Genomic DNA, 22,830 nt, shown 5'->3' with positions numbered 1-22,830 from the left:
TTTGGTCACCTTTCCCATCAAATTGTCAGCCTATTAAGCAGGCTCTGAGAAACATTTGGCCTTGCTGGAAGAAGTCTCCTCTCTTATTCAGAAAAGAGCCATAGAGGAGGTTCGAGACACCGACATGGAGGGATTTTACAATCGTCTCTTTGTGGTTCCCAAAACATTGTGGGGCTGGAGACAGTCCTCGATGTGAACGCCCTTAATCATTTCGTCTAAAGACAAAATTCAATCGGTCCTCGCTTCCATTCAACAGGGCAACTGGATGGTAACACTAGATATGCAGGATGTGTATTTTCATATCCTGATTCATCCAGTGTCCAGAAAATACCTGAGGTTCATCTTTCAAGGAAAAGTTTACCCGTTTAATGCCCTCTGCTTCAGCCTTTTGACGGTCCCTCAGATGTTCTCTCGAGTTCTCACTCCTCTTTTGAAATGGCTCCATTTAGTAGGGATCAACATAAGTCTATATCTAGACAACTGGCTACTTCGATCCCATCGAAGGACAAGTGCATGGAGGACACGCACAAGACTATTCTTCTAACCCAGGAACTGGGCCTTATTTTAAATCTTCAGAAGTCCCAGTTGACCCCTTCACGAGAAGTCCTCTATCTGGGGATGATACTGAACTCTCAAGCATTTCGGGTTTTTTTGTCACTCAAGGGGATTTCTAATTGCCCTCAAACAGTCTGAAAAATCTTGGCTCTTTTGTCTTGCATGGCTCAGCAATGGATGACCCTATTGGGGACCCTGGCCTTCATAGAAACCTTTGTCAAATTAGGCAGGTTACATATAAGCAGGGTTCTCCAATTTTACCTGAAGGCCAACTGGAGCATGAAAACGCAGCTGGACAGTCATGTCTCCCTGGTCGCCCAGGAAATAAAATCAGACCTACAATGGTCGCTGTCAGAAAGAAGGCTGTTGGAAGGGAAGTCCCTTCATCTGCTGAACCCAGACCTGAACTTTTATTCTGACATGTCAGACATAGGCTGGGGAGCCTTGTTAGAACATCAAGAAGTCTCTGGGATGTGAACTCCAGACCAATAGCGCTCACTTGTCAACGTAAGATAATTGAAGGCAGTGCACCTAGACCTTCAGAGTTTTGCCTCCCTAGTCCATAACAAGACTGTAGTGGTTCATGCAGACAACACCACGGCCTTAGCCTACATTGTTTTCGCTATGTCAAGCAGCAAGAGACTTACTGCTGTGGGCAGACCGAAATCAAGTGACTATGGTCACTCGGTTCAACCAAGGAAGACTAAATGTGATGGTGGACAAACTGAGCCGTCAAAAAAGCAAGTCCTGCCCACAGAATGGACCCTAGACCTCCTAGTTTGCCTAGACCTGTGGAGGTTATTGCTCGCCAGCCCCAGACCCCCTTGCTTGGGCCATGGATGCCATGCTGCAAGATTGGTCAAAGCCAGACCTGTATGCATTTCCTCCCTTCTCCATGATCAGGGAGGTCTTGAACAAGTTCCAGGGGCACAACAATACAACCATGACCCTCATAGCTCCCTTTTGGCCCCTGAGAGAGTGGTTTCTGGACCTTCTTCGTCTGCTGGTAGACTTCCCAAGAATGCTTCCTCAAAAACTGTCTCTTCTCAAACAACCCCACTTCAGAAGACACCAATTAGGGTTGTCCACTTGCCCTGACAGGATTCAGACTGCCTGTAAGCTGGTCAGAGCAAAGAATTTTTCAAAAGGAACTGCAGAAGCCGAGTGGTAAGTCTTTTAACAGTGGTGCCTCAGTCGCAGTATCTTGTCTTCTATGACCACTGTAACTCAGATTACAGACTTTCTCCTTTTCCTGAGGAATAGAAGGAACTTGTCTCCTTTGAGCATTAAAGGCTATAGAGCTATGCTTAGCTCAGTCTTTAAACATAGAGGGTTGGATCTCTCTTCAAACCCTGGTATCAAGGACCTGTTGAAGTCTTTCGAGACAACAAAATCTGGAAAGGACAGTTCTTCGGTATCCTTGAATCTTGATGCAGTCCTTAAATGGCTGTCGGGTCCATCATTTGAACCCCTCAGGACTTCTTCCCTTAGGAATTTGACTTGTAAGAGTCTCTTCCTCTTTTCATTAGCCACGGCTGAACGTATCGGCGAACTTCAAGCCATTGACAGGAAAATGGGCTTCTCTCAAGGGGATGCAGTTTGTTCTTTCACCCTAGGTTTTTTAGGGAAGAATGAGGTCCCATCCAAGCCTTGGCCTCGTTCTTTCACTGTTAAGACCTTATCAGATATCCTAGGACAAGATGAAGAAGAGACAGTCCTATGTCCAGTCAGGGCATTGAAACACTACCTACTTAGGACAGAAAAGATTAGGGGTACTTCTAATAACCTGGGGTGTTCAATTAAGAACCCTTCTTGCCCTCTGTCAAAGATTGCCTTGTCGTTTTTTATGGGAGATTTAATTAAAGAAACACGCTCCCCGATCCAGGAGGAATTTTTACTGAACTTTAAAGTAAAAGCACATAATATTAGAGCGGTTTCCACTTCTTTGGCATTCATGTCCCTGTCTACTATTATCTAGTCCACTTACTGGAAGCGAGTCAATTTTTGCTTCTCACTGTTTGAAAGACGTAGAAAAGGTGTTTAATGATTGCAGTATCCTGGGGTCTTTAACGGTGGCTGGCATGGTATTAGGTGAAGAATCATAGGAAGCACTCTTTTTCTCATACTATTTTTTTTCCCTTGAAGTAGGGTTTTCGAGCTACAGGTCAAGATGGGTACCAACCAGAGGCAGTACTCGCCTGCAGTAGCTCTCTTGCCAGGTAAGGAAACAACTAGCAATGCTTTCAGTGAGGGCAGATTTTCATATTTCAAAGTCATTATCATGCTTTAATGTTTTGGAGTAGGTTATATCCATGTGCCCCACGTCCATTCAATGTGGGATTCAGCTATGTAATTACTTTGTAAGTTACTTATATAAAAATAACATTTTTATGGTAAAGTTATATATATACTTTCCAAATAAATACTGTATTAGAGCCCTCCCTCCCCTCTCATGGACATGAGGGCATAAATTAATTGTCAACCGGCTGCTGTGTTGTTCCAATGTTCCCTGTAGAGGGCTAGGCTGTCACCTAGGTGAAACAATTAAAAGGCACTACCACGAAATTCAGAAAAGTTGCCGCGTGGGGTAGAATTATTAGCTAAGTAATTACTTGGTAAGTATACAGAAATCTTTATTTTATCATAAAAATGTCATCTTTCATATGAGTGGCCAGTATCCTTAAGGACTCCTTAAGATATGGTAGCCTAATTTAAGGTTACTGTAATAAAGACATAGTACAAAGTTAATATTGTATTTATAAGGTTTATTATTCTTGAATTATTATTGTAGGTGGCTGAAAGTGTTATGGACTTCAAATTCAACAAGAAGCGTGTTGAGATGATAAGTAAAGCCACAGATGTCCCAGATGGAAGTCAAGGAATTGTATATTGGATGTCTCGTGAGCAACGAGTGCAAGGTAAATAAAGAGTTTTGTATTTGTTTTTCCATATTTGTGTAAGAATTTAAACTGTGATAGCAATGTAATACATACTCAGTTATTATTTAGAAGGTAAATCCCTTAGTAATTTAGCGATGTTCTTTGCTGCCCTGTTTTCCATCATAACATTGTGTAAATATATTTTTTCCACAAGAATGAAGTACAGCGTACACTAAATATGCACTAAATATAATAAAAGTTATCCAACTGTGAATACATCTGTATGTGCTACAAATATAATATGGGTATACAGCCTGACCTCTTAAATTTGGCACTCCGTGGTCCGGCAACTCCCACAGTCTGAGATGTTGATGAATCGGCCATTAGCTCTTGAGTGGATATGAGGGTGGTGCCACATATAGTTTCAGTTTTTGGATATTTTGGATTTTGGAACTGAAGCTGGCTCTGAAAATATACAAGCACAGTTTATATCCAATGAAAACATTCTGTGACCCTCAAAAATATACAGCATACAGTACATACATAAGAACCGTAATTTGTGTACATACAGGTTGATCATCACTAATCTGGCAATCGTTAACCTGTTCCATTACTAATCTGGGACTAATTTCAGCTAGTGCAGTTTCAAATTACAGTGAACCCTCGTTTATCGCGGTAGATAGGTTCCAGAACTGGCCGCGATAGCTGAAAATCCATGAAGTAGGGACACCATATTTACAGTATTTATGTAACATGTATTCAGACTTTTAAAACCCTCCTTTACATAGTACTGTTAACAAACCACCCTTTACAGTAATGTACAGATATCTACAATACGTACATACAGTACACAAAGGCACAAATGATAAGCAATAAAACAGTAAGTGAACATAAAAAATAGAAAGATTGTTATAGTGCGTACTGTACAATTGTACAGTATTTTACTCACCACGATAGAGTTGGAAGTTACAATAAAGCCCTCCTCGTATGTACTGTTAACAAACCACCCTGTAATGTACAGAACACTTAATGCATGTACAGTACCTAATCTAAAACAGGCACTAATATTAAAATGTTAGAATATTAAAGTATATAAAGAAATAAAGATTGTTACTGTACCCACCATGAAAGAAGTTGAAGAAAAACTTGAATGATGATGGCGATGAATTTGCTGCACAGTAGAAATGATGATGATGAAGCTGATGATGTCTTCTACTGTGCAGCCAATGATTGTATTTTACGTCTCTTCAGACTGAGGTGTCTTTTCCTGGGACACCTCTTCAACTTCTTCCTGGGACACTTCTTCAATTTCTTCCGAAGGCATAGTAGCAGGAGGAACTGGCTCTTTTTTGCGAGGCTGGAAGAACATTGTGATCGGAAGTTGCTGCCGCTGCTTCTTTTTCGATCGAAGAGCATCCTGTAGGAGTCATGTCTTCATCGATTTTGTTGCAGAACTGCAGAGAACGAACCATATCCTCGTCCCATTCTTGTGACAATTCTTTCAGCTCCTTCGCTAGGTTGCAGAGCTTGGCAAGCCGTTCTAATGTTAAGCCTGTTTCTTCGACAACTTCTTGGTCTCTTCCTGTGGTTCATTTTCTTCCTCACTGGCTGATTTTGTCAGGTCTTCGAGGTCTGCGTCAGTTAGCGGCTGGGAATGGCAGTCCAACAACTCGCCAACGTCTTCCGTTGTCATGTCGCCAAACCCGTCACCTCCAATTATCGCAGCCAACTGCACAGATTTCCGTACTGCAGAGTGTTGAATCTCGGCAGGCGTAAATCCCCGTCGTCAGTAAACAATCTCGGACCACAACTTCCTCCAGCTCGCGTTAACGGTAGCAGGTTTCATTTCTTGCAGTGCCTTCTGGATGTTCTGAAGGCACGTGGCAATTGTGTACTGCCGCCAGTACGCCTTCAAATTGAATGTTTCATCCTCATCTTCTTGGGCGGCATCCACACACGCAACGAGGTCCGCCAAGGTATTCTTCGTGTAGAGGGCCTTGAACGCCCTGATAACCCCTGGTCCATTGGTTGAATTAAGGATGTTGTGTTGGGTGGCAGGAACTCAACCTGAATGCCCTCATGCGAAAGATCAGTCGCGTGTCCACCAGCGTTATCCAACAGGAGAAGGATCTTAAATGGCAAGCCCTTCTCTAAGAGATATTTACTGACTTGTGGGATAAAACACTGGTGGAACCAGTTGGAGGTCAGCATCTTCGTAATCCATGCTTTTGGATTATGCATCCAATACACGGGAAGGAGATTCTTATTTTTATTTTTCAAAGCACGAGTGTTTTTCGACTTATAAATAAGCCCTGGCTTTAGCAAAAATCCCGCAGCATTGCCACACATCACGAGGGTAACACTTATCTTTGAATGCTTTAAAGCCAGAGGCTTTGGCTTCTTTGAACAGGAAAGTTCACGATGGCATTCTCTTCTAAAACAAACCCGTCTCGTCCATATTAAAGACTTGTTCGGGCTTGTATCCACCTTCAGCAATAATATTCTTGAACGTCTCATTTGCGTAAGTTTCAGCAGCGACCGTGTCAGCGAAGCAGCGTCGCCATGCAGGGAAACGCTTTTCAGGCGAAGCGTTTCTGAAACTTGGCGAACCATCCTTTGCTGGCGGTAAAACGTCGTGTCTGAGGCTGGGAATCAGTGGATGTCCCTGCTTGAGGTTCATCTACATCATCTTCGTCGTCTTCCTCTTCTTCTTCAGCGTGGTTGCCATCATCTTGAGGTTCCTTTGCCGCGAAATTCTCATACAACCTCAAAGCCTTGGTTCGGATGGTGTTCGTATCCAAGGCTATTTTCTTCTTCCGGCAGTCGGCAATCCAGATTGACAAAGCACCTTCCATACGGACGATCGTTTTATTACGAGCCGTAACAACTCGCTTTGCTGACTTGCTAAAGGTGATGGCAGCCGTCTTCCTAATCTTCGCCTCATCCTTCTTAATGTAGCGAACGGTGGATTCGTTCACTCCAAAATGGCGGGCCGCGGCCGCGTAACTTCTCCCTTCCTTCAACATATCGAGAAGTGTCACCTTCTCAGCAATCGTCATCATTTTCCGTTGGCGTTTAGGCTCAGTACCAGCCTTAGCAGAAGCAGAACGCTTGGGAGCCATTGTAGGGGTTAAACAAAGTTAAAAAAAAAGTTCAACTTCAAACACACACTGTCACGCACAGCACTGGTAATGTAAACAGCATCTATCTACCGAGAGAGCGGGAAACGAAGTGGCCGCGAGAAGATGCTGCTGGTCAGAGACAAGGGAAGCTGCTGCAGGTCGGAGAAACGGTCAAAACACCAATCACAGGCGAGATTACAAAACTTGGGAGCTGATTCGTCATCTATCACCAATGGAACCAATCACAGCCCATCTTACATGCTAGTTTCAAATTCAAATATACTTTACACTATGTTATGCTTTTTTTTGTTTTAGTAGTATAGGTTTATTCGAGATGTGATTTTTGCAACAAACAATATTATTGGATGCAGTACAAAAGATTCATGGAAAAGATGCATATTCATTACATTTGTATTTTATAATTAGTATATATGTAGCCATCAGCAGCCTTACACCATTCAAATATGACAATGTCAGACTGCATCTGATTAGCGTTTCATGTTCAGTTTAATTTTACTAGTACTATAATGAATTATCGTATGATCACATTCTCTTTTGTTTAATTTCATTTTGTACTGAATTATATGTCATAATGCAATGAACCAACAGTACTAGCAGATATTAATAATTATTAATGGAATTAATGAAATATTTGGGTCTTCATATATCGCGACTATTTTTGAAATTTCCGGAAAATCCGCCATATATTTTCTCTTATAATATACATACGTAATGGAAAAAATCCGCTGAAGTCGTGAATCCGCGATAGTTGAACCGCGAAGTAGCGAGGGTTCACTGTACATCTAAGTTAGCATTTGACTATTAATAGGCCTTAAAGCAAACGTTCAATAACTAAATGCAAATTGTCATACACTTAACCAGGTTTGCCAAACTTATGGCCTGTCTAATGATTAATCACTGTTTCTTGTAATTAAAAACCACTTAATATGCCACGCAAAACACTGTCATAAACAACAGCAAACACTGATGTAACCAAATTGAGAAACAGCAGTTTGCTGATGTTAGTTCCTGTAACTATTGTATCGTTGTAGAGGCAGTCCCCGGTTATCGGCGGGGGTTCCTTTCTGAGGGTGTGATGATAACCGAAAATCAGCGATTTCTGGCGTTTTCTGGGCTTATTGGCACTGAAAAGGGCCAATTTTTGGTTATCGGCAACTCTGTTAGGAATGTATTGGTGCCAGTACCCAATTATCGGCGCCGATAAGCGGAAATGGCGATTTTCACCGCTGAAAATTGCAAATTTTCATCACTAGACAAGTGCCGTAAAACCAGATTGCCATTAACCGGGGACCGCCTGTACATTTATTAAGTTGCGTCACATAGACTTATTAAGAAATTGCCAGCTGTCAGTGGTGACTTCCTTTAATATTAAAAAATTGCCAATGTCATTGGTGATTTCCCTTATTAAAAATAAAGTTATTTTTATCAATCTTTCACACAAATAATGTCTTAAGATAGTATGGCACCGAATTTAAGCTCTGGCTGAAAAAAAAATGATGTGCAAAACATTTTGGAATAGGCGAAAGCAACGTCGGGTAGTGACAAAATCACAACTTTACTTGATTTTAAAATTTACTGCAATTATAAAGATGAGATGCATTTTTAATCCAGCTTTGATATTTCACAAAAAATGTTTTTCCGAATTAAGTTTTATTCAACTCAAAGGCAATGATGATGTTGGTAACATGCAGTCATCTGATGTTTTTGAAAATGTGAACATCATCAGAATGATAACAGTGCAAGATTGCACTGTTCGAGTTTTATATTATGCTAATATGACAGTAATACATCTGAATACATCAAGTAAAAAACCAGTTTTTATTTAAATTAACATTACTTTAAATATGTGCAAACTTTGACTTTTGTAAATGGCTATTTTTGTTGTAGAAGTCGACAGCCTGGTGCGGCCTAAAATTTGAAAAATTATTATTTCAGAAAGTCACGGATATGAGTGTACCACACTTCTAAAATTTGATTGAAAATTATTTCAGAAAGTCACACACACACACACACACACACACACACACACACACACACACACACACACACACACACACACACAAAAAATAGCCAAAGATGAAATCTGATCTTTCTTTGGAGCCCTGTGAGCCAAGAATATGATCACAGTTGCAAAAAAATGAAGAAACCAAGGCTAAGACTCTTGTTAGAGGAATAAAAAAAGTGACAAAACAGGTTAACGGAATCAAAACAGTGACAAAACAGGTCTTAAAATGCTGGAGGAAGTAGGAAAAGTGTTATTGATGTGGATATATGAAAAATAGCAGGTGGTAGTGTTACCAAGGCCATGATTTGTGAAAAAGGAAAAGGTAAAATGAAAGTACTTTGCACGGTATTTATTTGTGTTAAATCTAATTATTGTTTTCTCTCTTTACGTTTACATTGCAGAAAAGTAAAATACAAGCCCATTGTTGCAAAAATGCTTTGTTTGGGGTGGTCTGGTATGAATGGATTCACTTTACATCATTCATTATGGAAAAATTCGTTTGGTACTCGTTTGCAGCTCGTTTTCAGCACTCGTTGTGCCTTCTGGAACCAATCAACGGCGAGTACCAAGGTATCACTATATAAATAAGAATAGCATAAAGTATAAATAAGAAAATCATATGCGTCACAACATGAAACAAAACAATCTCTAGCAAGTTCTCTGATGCCAGTGAATGAGTGTGCATTCATATGTACAGTAAACCCCTAAATTCGTTTTCTCACGATTCGAAGGATTTTCTGTGGAACATATCTATAAGTTATTTGCGAAAAATTCGGCAATTTGCAGATTTTTTCGCCGAGAAATATTCACTAATTAGTGTATATTGATATTGTAGTCACTTGTTTCGTCCTCAAGGAGTTACTTTCCATGGTCTACCAGAGCTCCATGGTGACCAAACTAATATCAAAGAATTCTCTTCTAGTTGGTCTTTTTGGCCAGGTATTGTGTCGTAACGATTAATATTATAACATGTGATGGTGTATATAGTGGACTCAAAGATAAGAGGGCACTTTCACTTAATGTTCAGGGAAGCTGAACCCAGTTTTTCCAGCGGGCACTTTCACTTAATGTTCAGGGAAGCTGAACCCAGTTTTTCCAGCGTCAAAAGAATCTGCAAGAAAGAGAAGTGACTATTGCACATGTGCATCCGCCCTCTTGTTTACAACCGGGCCGTTAAAGACCAAGGAGCCATTAGCTATCTTTGGTCTGTAGAGAATGGTTCACGTTGTCACCAGCTCTCTGAAAAAATTCAACTTTATTCCAACATGATATAGAAACTGTTGGTCCTTTACATTAGGAATTACTTAAGGCGAGGCTGGACACAGCCGTTAAACTCCTAAGCAAGGTGGTTAGGCAGAAACTATCGCCAGGTAGGCGGGAATACCCGCCTGCCCGGATGTGAAAATTCCAGCTTGCTTTCCGCCATCATGCGTTGCAGACGTGTTTTTTTATCTCTTGCCTGACTGTTGTTAAGCTCTTTATTATCCCGGTGGGTTCTTAGTGTATTTTTGTGTATATATTGTGTGTGTTTGAATACAAACCCACAATTTGTGATAACCTTGCATAAGCCGTCGTTCCCCTGCTCTGTGTCTTGGGTTTGACAGCCAAAGGTGTATTTAGAGGGGCATAAATGAGTGATAATGCTTCTCTTCGCAGCAGCCCTTTATTAAGTTAATGAAGGCGTTCCCCTGTACGTTCGGAGATATTAGATTGGGACGTAATATCTTCGCTCCCCTACATTGATCGTGACTTAAGAGTCCGCTTCCCTTCTTGGGCTCCCGCCCTCCATGTACAAGGGCATGACTATTTCCTTCATACTTGTGCTGAGTGTTGTTTTCGCCACTGCACTTAGAGAGTTGTGGGGTTTTGGGGGGGGTTGGTTGCGGGTGTTGTCTGTAAGTTCCGCTTCCACGGCGCCCTTGGTGGCCTCCCCTCCTTCCTTCTCTCTCCCTGTAGGTTCTTTCTTATCGCTCCATCGGTAGAGATCTCTCTTCTTCGCCCTCTTCGCTTGCTTGTCGGGCAAGGACCACGAGGGGGGACCGGTGTGGGTGGTCAGGCGACCTCTTCTAAGGGGCCTCCTCTCACTGTGTAGGGCAGTTCCCCTTGTAGCGAGAGGAGTCTCCCTCTACTAATCATCTTTGCTTTTTCTTTCAGGTTGACAGTGAGCATTGCAGACACAGCAGTAGTTGGCTAGATATCTCAGGGGATATCTCGCATGAAGTAGTCCCGACGTTCATTCAGTGTTGCTTTGGGATTGACCACAGTACCTGGTTGAAACAACGTACAGTAAACCCCCTGTATTCGCGGGGATGCAGGATGCGTACCGCAACCCCCCCCACGAATAGCTAAAATCCGCGAATACTTAAAACCCCACGAAAAACACTTTGAACTGCCTATTTTGATAGTTTAAACACAAGAAAAACCCTCTAAAAATGCGTATACCTGAGTATTTTATTAGTTTTATCACAAAAAGTGCATTTAGTCATGAAAATTATATGAAAATACAGTAATTAGTGAATATTTCAGTGAAAAATACCGCGAATAGGCGAATTTTCCACAAATAATTGGTAGATACGTTCCACAGAGAAATCTGCGAATACATAAGTCCACGAATCGTGAGAACGCGAATACGGGGGGTTTTAATGTAGTTCCACGTCGGGATTGTTCTGACTCTGTTCCCCTCCGATGTGGATTGATCGCTGTCATTGCTGGCCTTCATGTATCCTGTGGCACTGCCTCTGGTGTATCTGTGGTCTATCTACTCCTGCTGTTTCCTGGCCATTGCTGTAGCTCCTGCCGTCCGAACCGCTTCTGTAGCTCCTGCATCAGCTGTCCTGATCGTGCCTGCTGCTTTCCCTGGTGGTGGTGCCCTGGGCCGCTTCCGGTACGTTCCTGCCTAGCTGCCCTGGAGGTTACGATGTCCACCATCCTGTAGAAGATGTCAGAGTGAAGGTGAAGGAAGTTGCCCTGTGGAAGTGACGTACCTGTCTGTTGCGGTACCTCCTGCCTTCCGAACCGCTTCCGGAGCTCCTACATTGGCTATCCTGATCGTGCCTGCTGCTTCTCCTGGTGGTCGTGTCCTGAGCCGCTTCCATTGTGTTCCTGCCTAGCTGCCCTGGAGGTTAAAATGTTTCGTGTCCACCATCCTGTAGAAGATGTTGGAGTGAAGGTGGAAGTCGCCCTGTGGAAGTAGCTGCTGCTTTCTTTAACTTATCTTCGATTTCATCTGTTGCCTCTTCCTCTCCCGATGTTTTAGGGGGGTTCTCGGGAACCGGACAGACCTCTGTCGGCTGAAGGAGAGGAAGGCTGCTTCTTTCCCCTTGATGCCCTTGGACGTCTAGTTACTGCCCCCTTCCGAGGAGGCAGTGGGTCTCTCGTTGGCTCTTCCCAACCTTCGGGTTAGGAAACCGATTGGCATACCCCTGGGTTTTGTGTTTCCTAACTATACAAACCTGAGGCCTTTACATTACATATTACTGTATGCCAGCCTCATGCCACCCCTCAATCTGAACCTGGGCTGAAAGGCAAACTGGAATGTTTACATCCGGGCAGGCGGGTATTCCCGCCTACCTGGCAGTAGTTACTGCCTAACCATCTTGTTCAAGAGTTTAACGGCCGTGTCCAGCTTCGCCGTAAGTAATTCCTAATGTTAAAAGGACCTCAGGTTTGTATAGTTAGGGAAAATACAATTTACAGTACTTTCAAAAATTGTGATTTTTTCTCCGTTTTCATTATTGAGGATCGTGGAAACATCAAAAATTGCAAGATAAGTGCTTAATATTAAGTTCTGTTTAAAAGCTTTAGTTTTAAACTTTTGGAATTGATAATTTCTTTGTAAAAGCTGGAACCCGGCTTGTTGATTGCTAGGCTACTTAGTTTTGTAAAGCGTTGATTGCTACCTAGTTTCATAAAGCGAAAATTGTTTTAAACTCTGACTAAATGTTTTAACTAAAAGACATGTTCCACAACTTATTGTTCAGATTATACGATGTCTACAATAATCTAGGTAGTAAGTGAGAATAATTTAGACTAGATTAATAGTGGATGTTGTTTGTAGCCTATGTCCTTGGATTATGTATCCTTAAGTGGCCTAGCTTAGACCGAGGACCCTTTTGATTCATTATTACCGTAACAGTGTTGCGTAATCTTGTTTCACACTGAAGCTCAATCCGTCCACCTCCCCAATCCAGTTTTACTTCACACTCAGGCTCAATCCGTCCCTTAAGGGTTAAAAGCATGAGCTAAATAATCCAGGACTAGCCTAGGCATTACCTTATATCAAGTTAAGTGGTAACTTTTTACAAAACATCCCATTTTTGGGCTAAATTGTTAGCCTAGACCATGCAACCTAGGACTAGATGAAATAGTAATTAGGACTAGATGAAATAGTAATCTGTGCTGGATGAGATGGTAACCTAGCCTTAAGGCTACATACTAAGGTAGGCTAATTGTGTTTTATGCAACCCATACCCTTAGGTGTGAATTAAGTTATCCAGATTAGGCAGTAGCCTAGATTAGAGTAAGTTTTAGCCTGGCTATAAGGTTACACATTATTGAGTTACTGTTTTATATAGTAGACCAAATAGCCTAGGGTTGGATATAAACAACAACCTGGGTTAGACAAAAACATGGTAGACTAACTGTAAGGTTATAAATTAGTAAGTTTTCTGTTTTTATATAGCAGCCTATACATTTAAGAGTGATCTATAATAATCTGGATGAGGCAATACCCTATACTAGGTTAAGAAAGAACAAAAAAGCCTAGGATTATATACAAACAGTATCCAAAGCTCAATAAAATAACCTGTTTTTTTACGACTCGGTAGCATGTCTGTAAGGCTACATACTAGTAGGGTCTTATGTAGCCTATATCCTTAACCCTTAAAGTGTGTCAATCTGCATTTGGAATTTCCCCCATAAATGCGTAAAACTTCATAAAAAAATAAAATGCTCTAGTTGGCTTCATATTTCTTTTGCTATAAGAAAAACCCTATTTTTTCCATATCTGACATTATTTTTTTTTCTTAAAAGGTGATTACGGTACTGAAAAATGCTAAGTTTTAGAGAAAAATGGTAAAAAACAGCAAAAATAAAGTAAAAAACCTTAGGTGGAGATTATTCATAATTCTTGACCCAGCATTTTTTGGGGGAAGCTAAATCTAAAGAAAATGTGTGTGGAACAAATTTGCAACCATCTCTTGATAAATAACTCAATACAAAAATTATTTTTTCTTTGGTGAAATAGGTACCTTTTATGTAACAATATTTTGAGATTTTGTAGTGTTGAAGGAAAGGCTAGAAAAGAATCTACAATGTAGCTTTTATTTTATGCAGCACAACTTTTATTATATGAAAATAAAATAGAGAATCTCTTCTTATATGATGTTAAGACAGGAATGAAATAGAGCAGTATTCAGGGTATTATATAGAAAAAAATTATATTTTCTTATGAACTTTCACCTGTGAGACTCATATAGAAATGAAATAGGAATTTTCATTCAGAAAACTCTTGAAACAAAATTTCAACTAACCACTGTTTTGCATAGCTTTTTACATTCAAAGGTCTTTTTGTACTTGCTTACAGTATGGTAGGTAGATTTTGAAGCATGGCACAATACACAAGGGGGCATGTTAGGACAAATTTCACAGTGATATGTTGTTTGCCTTCTGCACTGACATTTTTTCTTCAAGCAGCAGTCACTGCTGATACTGCAAACAATACAATCAGACTTGTGATTTTTGTCTGCAAATTGAGCCATGAAATGTCTGCCTATGAGTGTTTGATAATGGTAATTCAAGTCTAATCTTAACAATCACTGGCCTTTTTGAATAACCTTCCAGCAATCCATTTTCTACCTGTTCTCTAAATTTCCTGACTTGGTTTTTTATTCTGATTTTGGATACCGTAAGCTGTTTTTGCATCCACTAAAGCCACCTCTATAACAAAATGCCATATAACCTGGTACCATTTCTTCTTCTTCTGACTAAAATTATATGTTGCACACAGTTGATCAAACCTGTCCACCCCTTCTTTATATTTATTATAATAAGCCTGAACAGATGGTTTATGTACAATTCTATCGCCTTGTTTTGATTTTATTGTTACCCCTGTCACACTTGAATCACCAACAGGTGACAACATGTTCACTTTGCCTGTGTCCTGCCAAGTTGCTGCTACCATTCTATTTTCATTGTTTGTCCATATTATTGGAAATTCTCCTTTTTCAATTTAGCTCTTCCTGTTTCTTTGGGCAGGCCCTTTCTATTTACATGAACAGTGCCACAAGAACCCACACCTCTCTCCCTTAGCTTACTAAAAAGCTCTACACTTGTGTAAAAGTTATCCACAAAGAGTACATGGCCTTTATTTTCAAACCCTTCTGATAATGCTAAGGTAACTTTAGTACCTAACCCACCTTCACTAGGGTGTTGATTAACTTTTTCCTTGCCCGTATATGCATTGAAATGCATAAAGTATCCAATTTTGACATCACAAAGGGACCAAAGTTTTATCCCCATCTTGTTGGTTTTGAAGGTAAATACTGTTTAAAATACAACCTGCCTTTGAATTTCAACATAGTCTCATCAATAGCTATTTCTTTATTACTTCTGTAAATTTTTGTATATAAATTTTGAACAATATTTAGAATTGGCCTCACCTTATAAAACCTATCATTACTTTTGTGTACGTCATTGTCTGCAAAATGCAAAAAAGCATGTATCAACTGGTCCCTGTCTCTAGTGAACACCTCACTAAAACCTGGTGTCTTTGATGACCATAAAAAGATCTGCAAAGTAGGATGCTAAAGTTGCTTTCTTCACAATACCCATCATTATTTCTACAGCAACAAATGCTTTGATTTCTTATACTGTTACTGGGTGCCAATTATTGTACCTGGATCTGCACTGTAATGGATGCCTCATATTTATCATCATCTCAGCATGTTTATTTGTTTCCATAACCATATGTTCAAATATTTATGAGGGAAACAGTTTCAAAAAACACTCATAGGGAGTAAGATTTTCTATGCCCTCTACACCAGGATTACCTGTAAAATCTGTAATTTCATGTAGTATTTGGGGGTTTACTGAAACAACATCTTCCACTTCATGCCAGTCTACAGTACTTTGGTAATTACTAGTGGTTGGAACTGCAATATCCTCCTCTTGTGAAACCATATTTTCAATTATACCTTCTGCCTCATCAGTATCTTCATCACTGTCCCCTTCCCATAAATCAGTCATTTCCTCAAATGCATCCTGATTTTCACTGTCAGATGCTCTTGTTTCTTCAAGTTCCCTCAAAATATCTTCTTGAGTTTTTAAAATTCTTGATTCCTTTCTTGAAGGATTCATGATTATCTAAAATTTAAAATGAACAAAAATTAAATAAAATAAAGGCGAAAGCAAAAAAAAAAAAAAAAAAAACTTTCCTAGGTATAAACACAAAACCATGTAAACTGTTACAAATTGCAAGATAAGAGTTACTGTTTGATCAGTGGTAATGAACCATTGATCAAACAGTAACTCTTGTTCAAAATTTTCAGGCTGAAAACCAACCTAACCTACACAGCAAGCATAGCCTACATAGTTGTGTGAGTGATATAAAAACAAAGAAAAACAATCGTTATCTTGGATAATAATGTAAAAATAAAGCAGAAAACCAAAAGTAATCTAACCTACACAGCTGTGCTTGTGGAGCAAATATATGCCAGGAAATACAAGAACAAATAATAATGACTGGTTTTATGAGAGTTTAATTTACATTGCTCAGTCGGTACTAACTTTTCAACTTTTCCCAAATAAAATTGCCAAATCAATCAGTACTTTTTTTCATTTCCCAGACAACGTCCAAGAAGCCTAGCTGGCCTAAAACATGCATTTTTTATTTCCAGAACAATGTCCATGAATCCTAGCCTACCAAAACACAAAGGCATGTATGGTTCGATTAGGCTATCTTCCTCCTCTCTCTCTCTCTCTCTCTCTTCCCCCTTCTTCCTCTGTTTCTCTATTTATATATATGAATATAAGTACAGGCAGTCCCCGGTTTACGATGGGGATTCTGTCCCTATGCCGTGTTGTAACCCAAAAATCATTGTAAACTGAAAAATTGTAAAAAATCTTATGAAAATCTTACTTTTAATGCTTTGGGTGTATTGAAAACGATGTAAATTGCATTTTTATTGAGTTTTTCATAACAAAACCTCCAAATTTTGATTATTCTGCTGCTTTGGAGCCATATTTCTTCCGCCGGACCAGCGTACGATGCGTTGCAACCGTGGAACATGCATCGTAAACCGGGAAATAATTTCTGATGAATATATTTGAAAAGCATCGTAACCTTGGAACGTCGGAAGCTGCACCCGTCGTAAACCGGGGACTGCTATATGTCTATATAATATAGCCTAACAAAAGAGCACATACATAGACTACTCGTTCACATATTTGTGCACGCCTACGATCGATTAAAAGGCTCGATATTTAAATGGCCAGTTAAAGACCCAAATAATAACATTTAGATTCCCCCCATTATATCGGCTTCATTTTACTATTACATGAGCTTGTGGTAACTTATCAAGCATCATTTTAAACCAGCATTGATTCACAATATACAAAACAAAACATACCAGTTTAGAGAGAATAAATAGACAAAATACAATTTATTTCTTATCCAGCTGGGCGAGAAACACTGGAGGTCTATTTGTTATTGTTACGTTTCGGGACACCACTGACAGATGGTGCTAGATATCGATATCAAGGTTTCTCAAATGGTAAATAGAAGAAAATGGACCAGTAATTTTAAGGGTAAACATTTTTCTATGGTGGTAAACCAGAGTCTACGCTTGCACTTCCACTACAATTGACTCTCGTTGCTCACAGTGACAGATGCACCCAAAGGTTTAAAGGTGATATAGACCTAGAACAGGCTGTAGCCTAACCAGATTAAGTAGGAACCCATTTTTAAGGAGTATACTACTATTAGCCTAAAACAGCGATGGCTGAATATCAGGTAAATGGGTAGTCTCGGCCATATAAAACAGAAAACCAGATTATAAGAGGATTATTTTCTGTATAGTTTATATCCTTAAGTTTTAAATAAGCCTAGAATAGGTTAAGCAAGAACCTTCTAAGAAATTCTCTATTGTTAACTGAACGTGGATTATACTAGAAGCATTAACCTAAACTATATAAAACATTAGCTTGGGTTAGTTAAACAAATTAGTTCATAGCAGTTAGTCTGAATGGTATGACAATTGGAATTTCACTTTGCCATTGCAAAAGGACTAACAGTTTATAAGTAATACAGCCAATTACAGGTTTGAAAACGAACCTAAACCTCAGAGGGTTAAGTTAACATGGATATTTAATTAAATGCATTACAATTGCACACTTGTAGTTAAGTTAACCTGCAATATGGAAACTGTATGAGGAACTACATAAGTGTCCCTCAAATAAAAACAATTAATACTAACTAGCTTCTAATAACAACTTGCTTTATATCACTACAGGGCTGCCATTTGGCAGGATTGTCAGTTCAAGTTCCATAGCAAATTGCTTGGATCACCTTTTGCCAGTGGATATGGCCCATACCACCTGCCATGAGCATAGTCCTTATTAAAAACAAGGAAAATTTGCTTGGTTGCCAGGTGTTGGCAACATTTGTAGTATGCTCCTGGCAGCAAGTTTTAAGGACGAAACAGTTCCTTTTAAGCTGCCTCAATGGGTCTTAGGTTTCAGTAAGGGTGAGGAAGGGGGAGATTATATCTTTCCGGCAGAACTCCAGCAGCAGATATTTAACCCTTTCTCTGAACAACATCAGTGGTTGGGCCAAAACCCAGTAACATCAGTCCCCGGTACCTCCCAAGTTAACTTTGCGGAGGAAGTAGATGAATCTTTACAAGGGGTTGATATTCTTATTAAAGAATATGAAGTGGACATTGCAATGAAATGGCCCTGCTGAACCCAGAAGGCCCAGGAACACAAATTTTAGCTAGCCATGGGAGAAACCTTCCAGAAGGAATTCTATTCCCCATGCAGCTATTGTTGCTGAATAGGATCTTTCCCCCAAAAGGGATACTAGGATCCACCTAACTCTGACTGAAATGACTACATCTTCGGAGGGGTATAGTAAGTTGCCTATAGTTTTTTTTTTACCTAGGACATTTCCTGCAGGGGTGCCCTTTTTCGGAAAAGTTTCTGCTAGCTGAATTATACGAATAGCAACATTGTTTTCAAATAATTACAAAGTAATGTGAGAAACTTATTTACTAATCTAATTTTCTCCCACATGTTTTGTCAATAAATAAGCGAATAAAGAGTTTATAAAGGATTGTGATGGTAAGTCTAAATTTAATAACAAAGGCAGGATAAACAGGAGCTTGTTTGCTGCATAATTTTTTATCATATTTTAACACAAATTGGGATAAACTACACTAAGCATAAGAAAAACATGTTATTATAAACTTTCTTTGAATGCCAGAGTCTACAAAACATGGAATTAATAAAATATTAGGAAAACGGGAGGTAAAAGGAACAGCCTGTGGCATTAGATGAAATTTAGATAAAATTCCAAAGTTATCCATATGGTATCCACATGCCAGCAAAGGCAGAAAACTTTTCAGATCATATCATCTTTTATACCCTTTTGTTATATCATTATGATAAATATGATGTAAAGTACTCTTTTTTCTTTTACATAATAATAATGTACTTCCCTTATTATGGCTTTATTTCTTGCACAGATTTCAAAAGGCTAGCCTATGTGTGGATTTTTTGACAACAATAAAATTTGCTTAACTCTTTAAGGTTGGGAGTAACAGTAAACAAGCTGATGCTTGATATGTTAGATGTATGTAGGCCTATGATGTAACTAGAAAGGATTTGCTAACGTAAAAATAGATTCTATTAATAGCACCATTTTGGAATACAGTTCCATAAATTGCATAAAATCATAATTCAGAATCAAAATATAAGTTACAAGGGACTCCCTTCCATCCCCCTGTATTTGATAGACTAGCCAGCTAATCCTTAAAATGTATATGTGTATAGTACATATTCTACTCAGTCACATATTCTTTTACTTCTCAAAATATCCGTGAGAAACTCGTGTTAACAATGTCCTGAACAGAACATTTTCTAATCCCGCATTGTCTGCTGCATGAAAAGTAGTTGTTAATGCAAAATATATGACCTACAAAAGAAGCACAAAACTTTTTCATTGCAGATATAGCCATTAAAGTAATCTGTACAGTAACACTGATTTCAACATTTACATAAATCAGGAAAAAGCTGCAATGACATAAATCAGGAAAATGCTGCAATGACAATCACCTGTGATAGTTTTTCCCGCCAGGCCGCGCAGGCTGTTCCTTTTACCTCCCTGGCACTAATATAGTTTTATTAATTCCATGTTTTTAGTAGACTCTGGTATTCAAAGAAAGTTTATAATAATATGTTTTTCTTATGCTTAGTGTAATTTATCCCGATTGGTGTTAAAATATGTGAAAAGTAAAAAAATTATGCAGAACCAAAAACAAGCTATTTTGATCGCGGTGTTGTTTTAAAAACTTACCATCACAATCATTTATGATCTCTTTATTCGTTAACATTATTTATTGACAAAACACATATCTGAGGAAGAAATTTAGGTTAGTAAATAAGTTTTATCACATTACTTGGTAATTATTTGTGCAATTTAGTCAACCAATCAGCTGAAACTTTTCCGAGCTAAAAGGTACAGGCAAAATAAAAAAACCGAGTTTAGGACTCCTGCCCCTTAATTAACAGGCAGTTACAGTTCAGTTTCTGAGTTAGTGCATGCTCCCCAAAAAAGTTTGCAGCATTTGATCAAATGAAATTGAGTACCATCAAAGATTTTGCCACAGAACTGCAATATATGGACATGAAGCATGATTATAGCCAGTCATGTTCCAAAGTGTAAAAGTATACATCCTGTAACTGAAAGGTACAAATGCTACCCAAACAAGGTCTAATGTTAGAATTCTGACTGGAAGCAACAAAAATCAGTGGAATACAGAACTTCAGATCAAAATATAATAGGGGCGGTTTACTGATGATACTGGTAATCCTTTTACAAACGATGGCAAGTAGTAATTAATGACAGAAAAATTTCCTAATACAGAAGGGCACCTGGTACCCTCTCTTAGAACTGCCTATTTTGATAGAAAATGGAGAAACCAGTATTTTAATAGTTTTATCACAAAAGTGCATTTAGTCATGAAAATGATATGAAAGTTTTAATTTGAATATTTCTCAGTGAAAATTGCAAATGAGCAAATTTTTTGTGAATTATGTGTATAAAAGTTCCATTATAGTGAGATAAACATGTAAAATTTACGCTAATACAGAATATCTTCACCAAAATCTATAGAAACAATCACCCTATAGAAATCACCCTTTATCAGGTCGTTGAAAAATGGATCTCTACTTTCAATTTTGAATAAGACCCAAGTTGCTCACCAAGTAGCCCCAGCCTTCTGTCCCTTCACTTTCAAAATTATTAATCATGTAAAGACAGATTTTCAGAATTTGTAGTGACTAAAGACAAGAGACAATGGCAGAATTAAAACCATCTGCCACGGTCATCCCAGTTTCGGGAAATTCCACCAAGGAATGGGCAAATCAACCCTTACTTGGTCAACAAAAGATGGATCTCTACTTCCACTTTGAGTAAGACCCAAGTTGCTCAACAAGTAGCCCCAGCCTTTTGTCCCTTAACTTTCAAAATTATTAATCATGTGAAGACAGATTTTCAGAAATTGTAGTGACTAGAAACAAGAGACAGTGGCATAATTAAAACCATCTGCCACAGTCATCCCAGTTTCGGGAAATTCCACCAAGGAATGGGCAACGCTACAACTCCCTTTTGAAAGGAAAAAGCTCCCTAGACATAGCTACTCAGCAGTGTGGGACCCTTATGAGAAGACTCTCAGAGGGGACAGCCTGGTCAGAAACTTATGCTAGGCTCCGACTCCTTAGTATTATAACCTCTACCCCCTTGCAGGAAGTTGCCACCAAAAGGCTTCCAGAAGATTTCAGGGTAATTTTTGTTGTTGAGGCCAAAAGTCTTATGAGAACCCGATAGGAAGCACTCTGCGACTTCCTAGAATGGTGCATAACAGCGTGAATGGAAGCATTGAAGGGCTCCATCAAATCACTCTCCAATGTCACTGCATTATTATATTCTAACCCCTTCTGTAAGGACTTGTTTGAGGAGTCTGTTGTGCCTCAACTCAGCGAGCATGCCCGCCAACAGAATTTTACAGTGTACGCTCTTCTGGGGAAAGGGGAATTCAGGAAACAAAGAACCCAAAATTTCCCTTTACCCAACCCCAAAAAAGAATCACTTTGATAAAAAATCATATAAGCCTTCAGTCACCCCCAAACGCTTTCCTCAAAAAACAGGTAGGTGGTCAGAAGGCACAATTCCCTACATAGGGACAGTAACAACAGCAAGGACATCTTTCACAAGGTCCAAAAACCATCTTATAGGGGAAAAGGAAAAGCAACACTGTAGAGAGAGAGAGAGAGAGATGTCCTTTCTTGAAATAGAGAGAGAGATTCTGGAGGTTAGATATCTAAAAATTGTCTGATGCCAAGTGGAAATTCAGACTACAAAAAATTTCAACTTTCGGTCAACTTTGACTCGACCGAAATGGTCGAAAATTAAAGCTAAAACTCTTACATTCTAGTAATATTCAATCATACCTTTATTTTGCAACAAAAAGTCTAGCACAATATTTCTATTTATGGTGAATTTTTGAAAAAAATCCGCCAGAAATTCTTTTCGTCACGTTGTTGTAATGTTTGCACTGTTTTATATTAGTCGTTACATAAAGTTTTATATATGGAAATGTGCGCAATTTCATGTGGAATATAAGAGAAAATAACTCATGGTTGTAGCTTTTATCAGTTTTGAAATATTTTCATATAAATCACGATTCAAAATTTCAACCTTCGTCAACAACTTTCTAAATGGTAAAAACGCAATTATAAGCTAAAACTCTTACATTCTAGTAATATTCAATCATGTACCTTCATTTTGCAATAAACTGGAAGTTCTAGCACAATATTTCGATTTATGGTGAATTTCTTTATTCTGTGTAACTCTGCCAACATCTTTTCTTTGTCTTTGTTCGTTTTAATTATGCTTTTATATATGTCTCTATGTTTTAGAAAATAGCTCATGCATTTAGCTTTTATCAGTTTTGAAATATTTTCACATAAA

At 39.0% G+C, this 22,830-nt stretch overlaps 1 protein-coding gene across 3 annotated transcripts in view; it reads left to right on the top strand.

The window, feature by feature from the left end:
• LOC136833466 (deoxyribodipyrimidine photo-lyase-like) overlaps window positions 1–22,830 on the top strand; it is a 92,221-nt gene that overhangs the window by 25,911 nt on the left and 43,480 nt on the right. For 2 of the 3 annotated variants that reach the window (XM_067095660.1, XM_067095659.1), the window contains exon 3: window positions 3,347–3,473. In XM_067095660.1, the coding sequence (XP_066951761.1) occupies window positions 3,347–3,473 (127 nt within the window). Of the gene's footprint in view, window positions 1–2,637; window positions 2,775–3,346; window positions 3,474–22,830 lie in introns of those variants that run through there. The other variant, XM_067095661.1, reaches the window with a different exon arrangement.

The sequence above is a fragment of the Macrobrachium rosenbergii genome, chromosome 51, assembly GCF_040412425.1.
Source record: "Macrobrachium rosenbergii isolate ZJJX-2024 chromosome 51, ASM4041242v1, whole genome shotgun sequence".
Classification (NCBI taxonomy): Eukaryota; Metazoa; Arthropoda; class Malacostraca; order Decapoda; family Palaemonidae; genus Macrobrachium; species Macrobrachium rosenbergii.
Note: the sequence above shows the minus strand (reverse complement) of the source record. Positions and strands in the feature narration are given on the sequence as shown.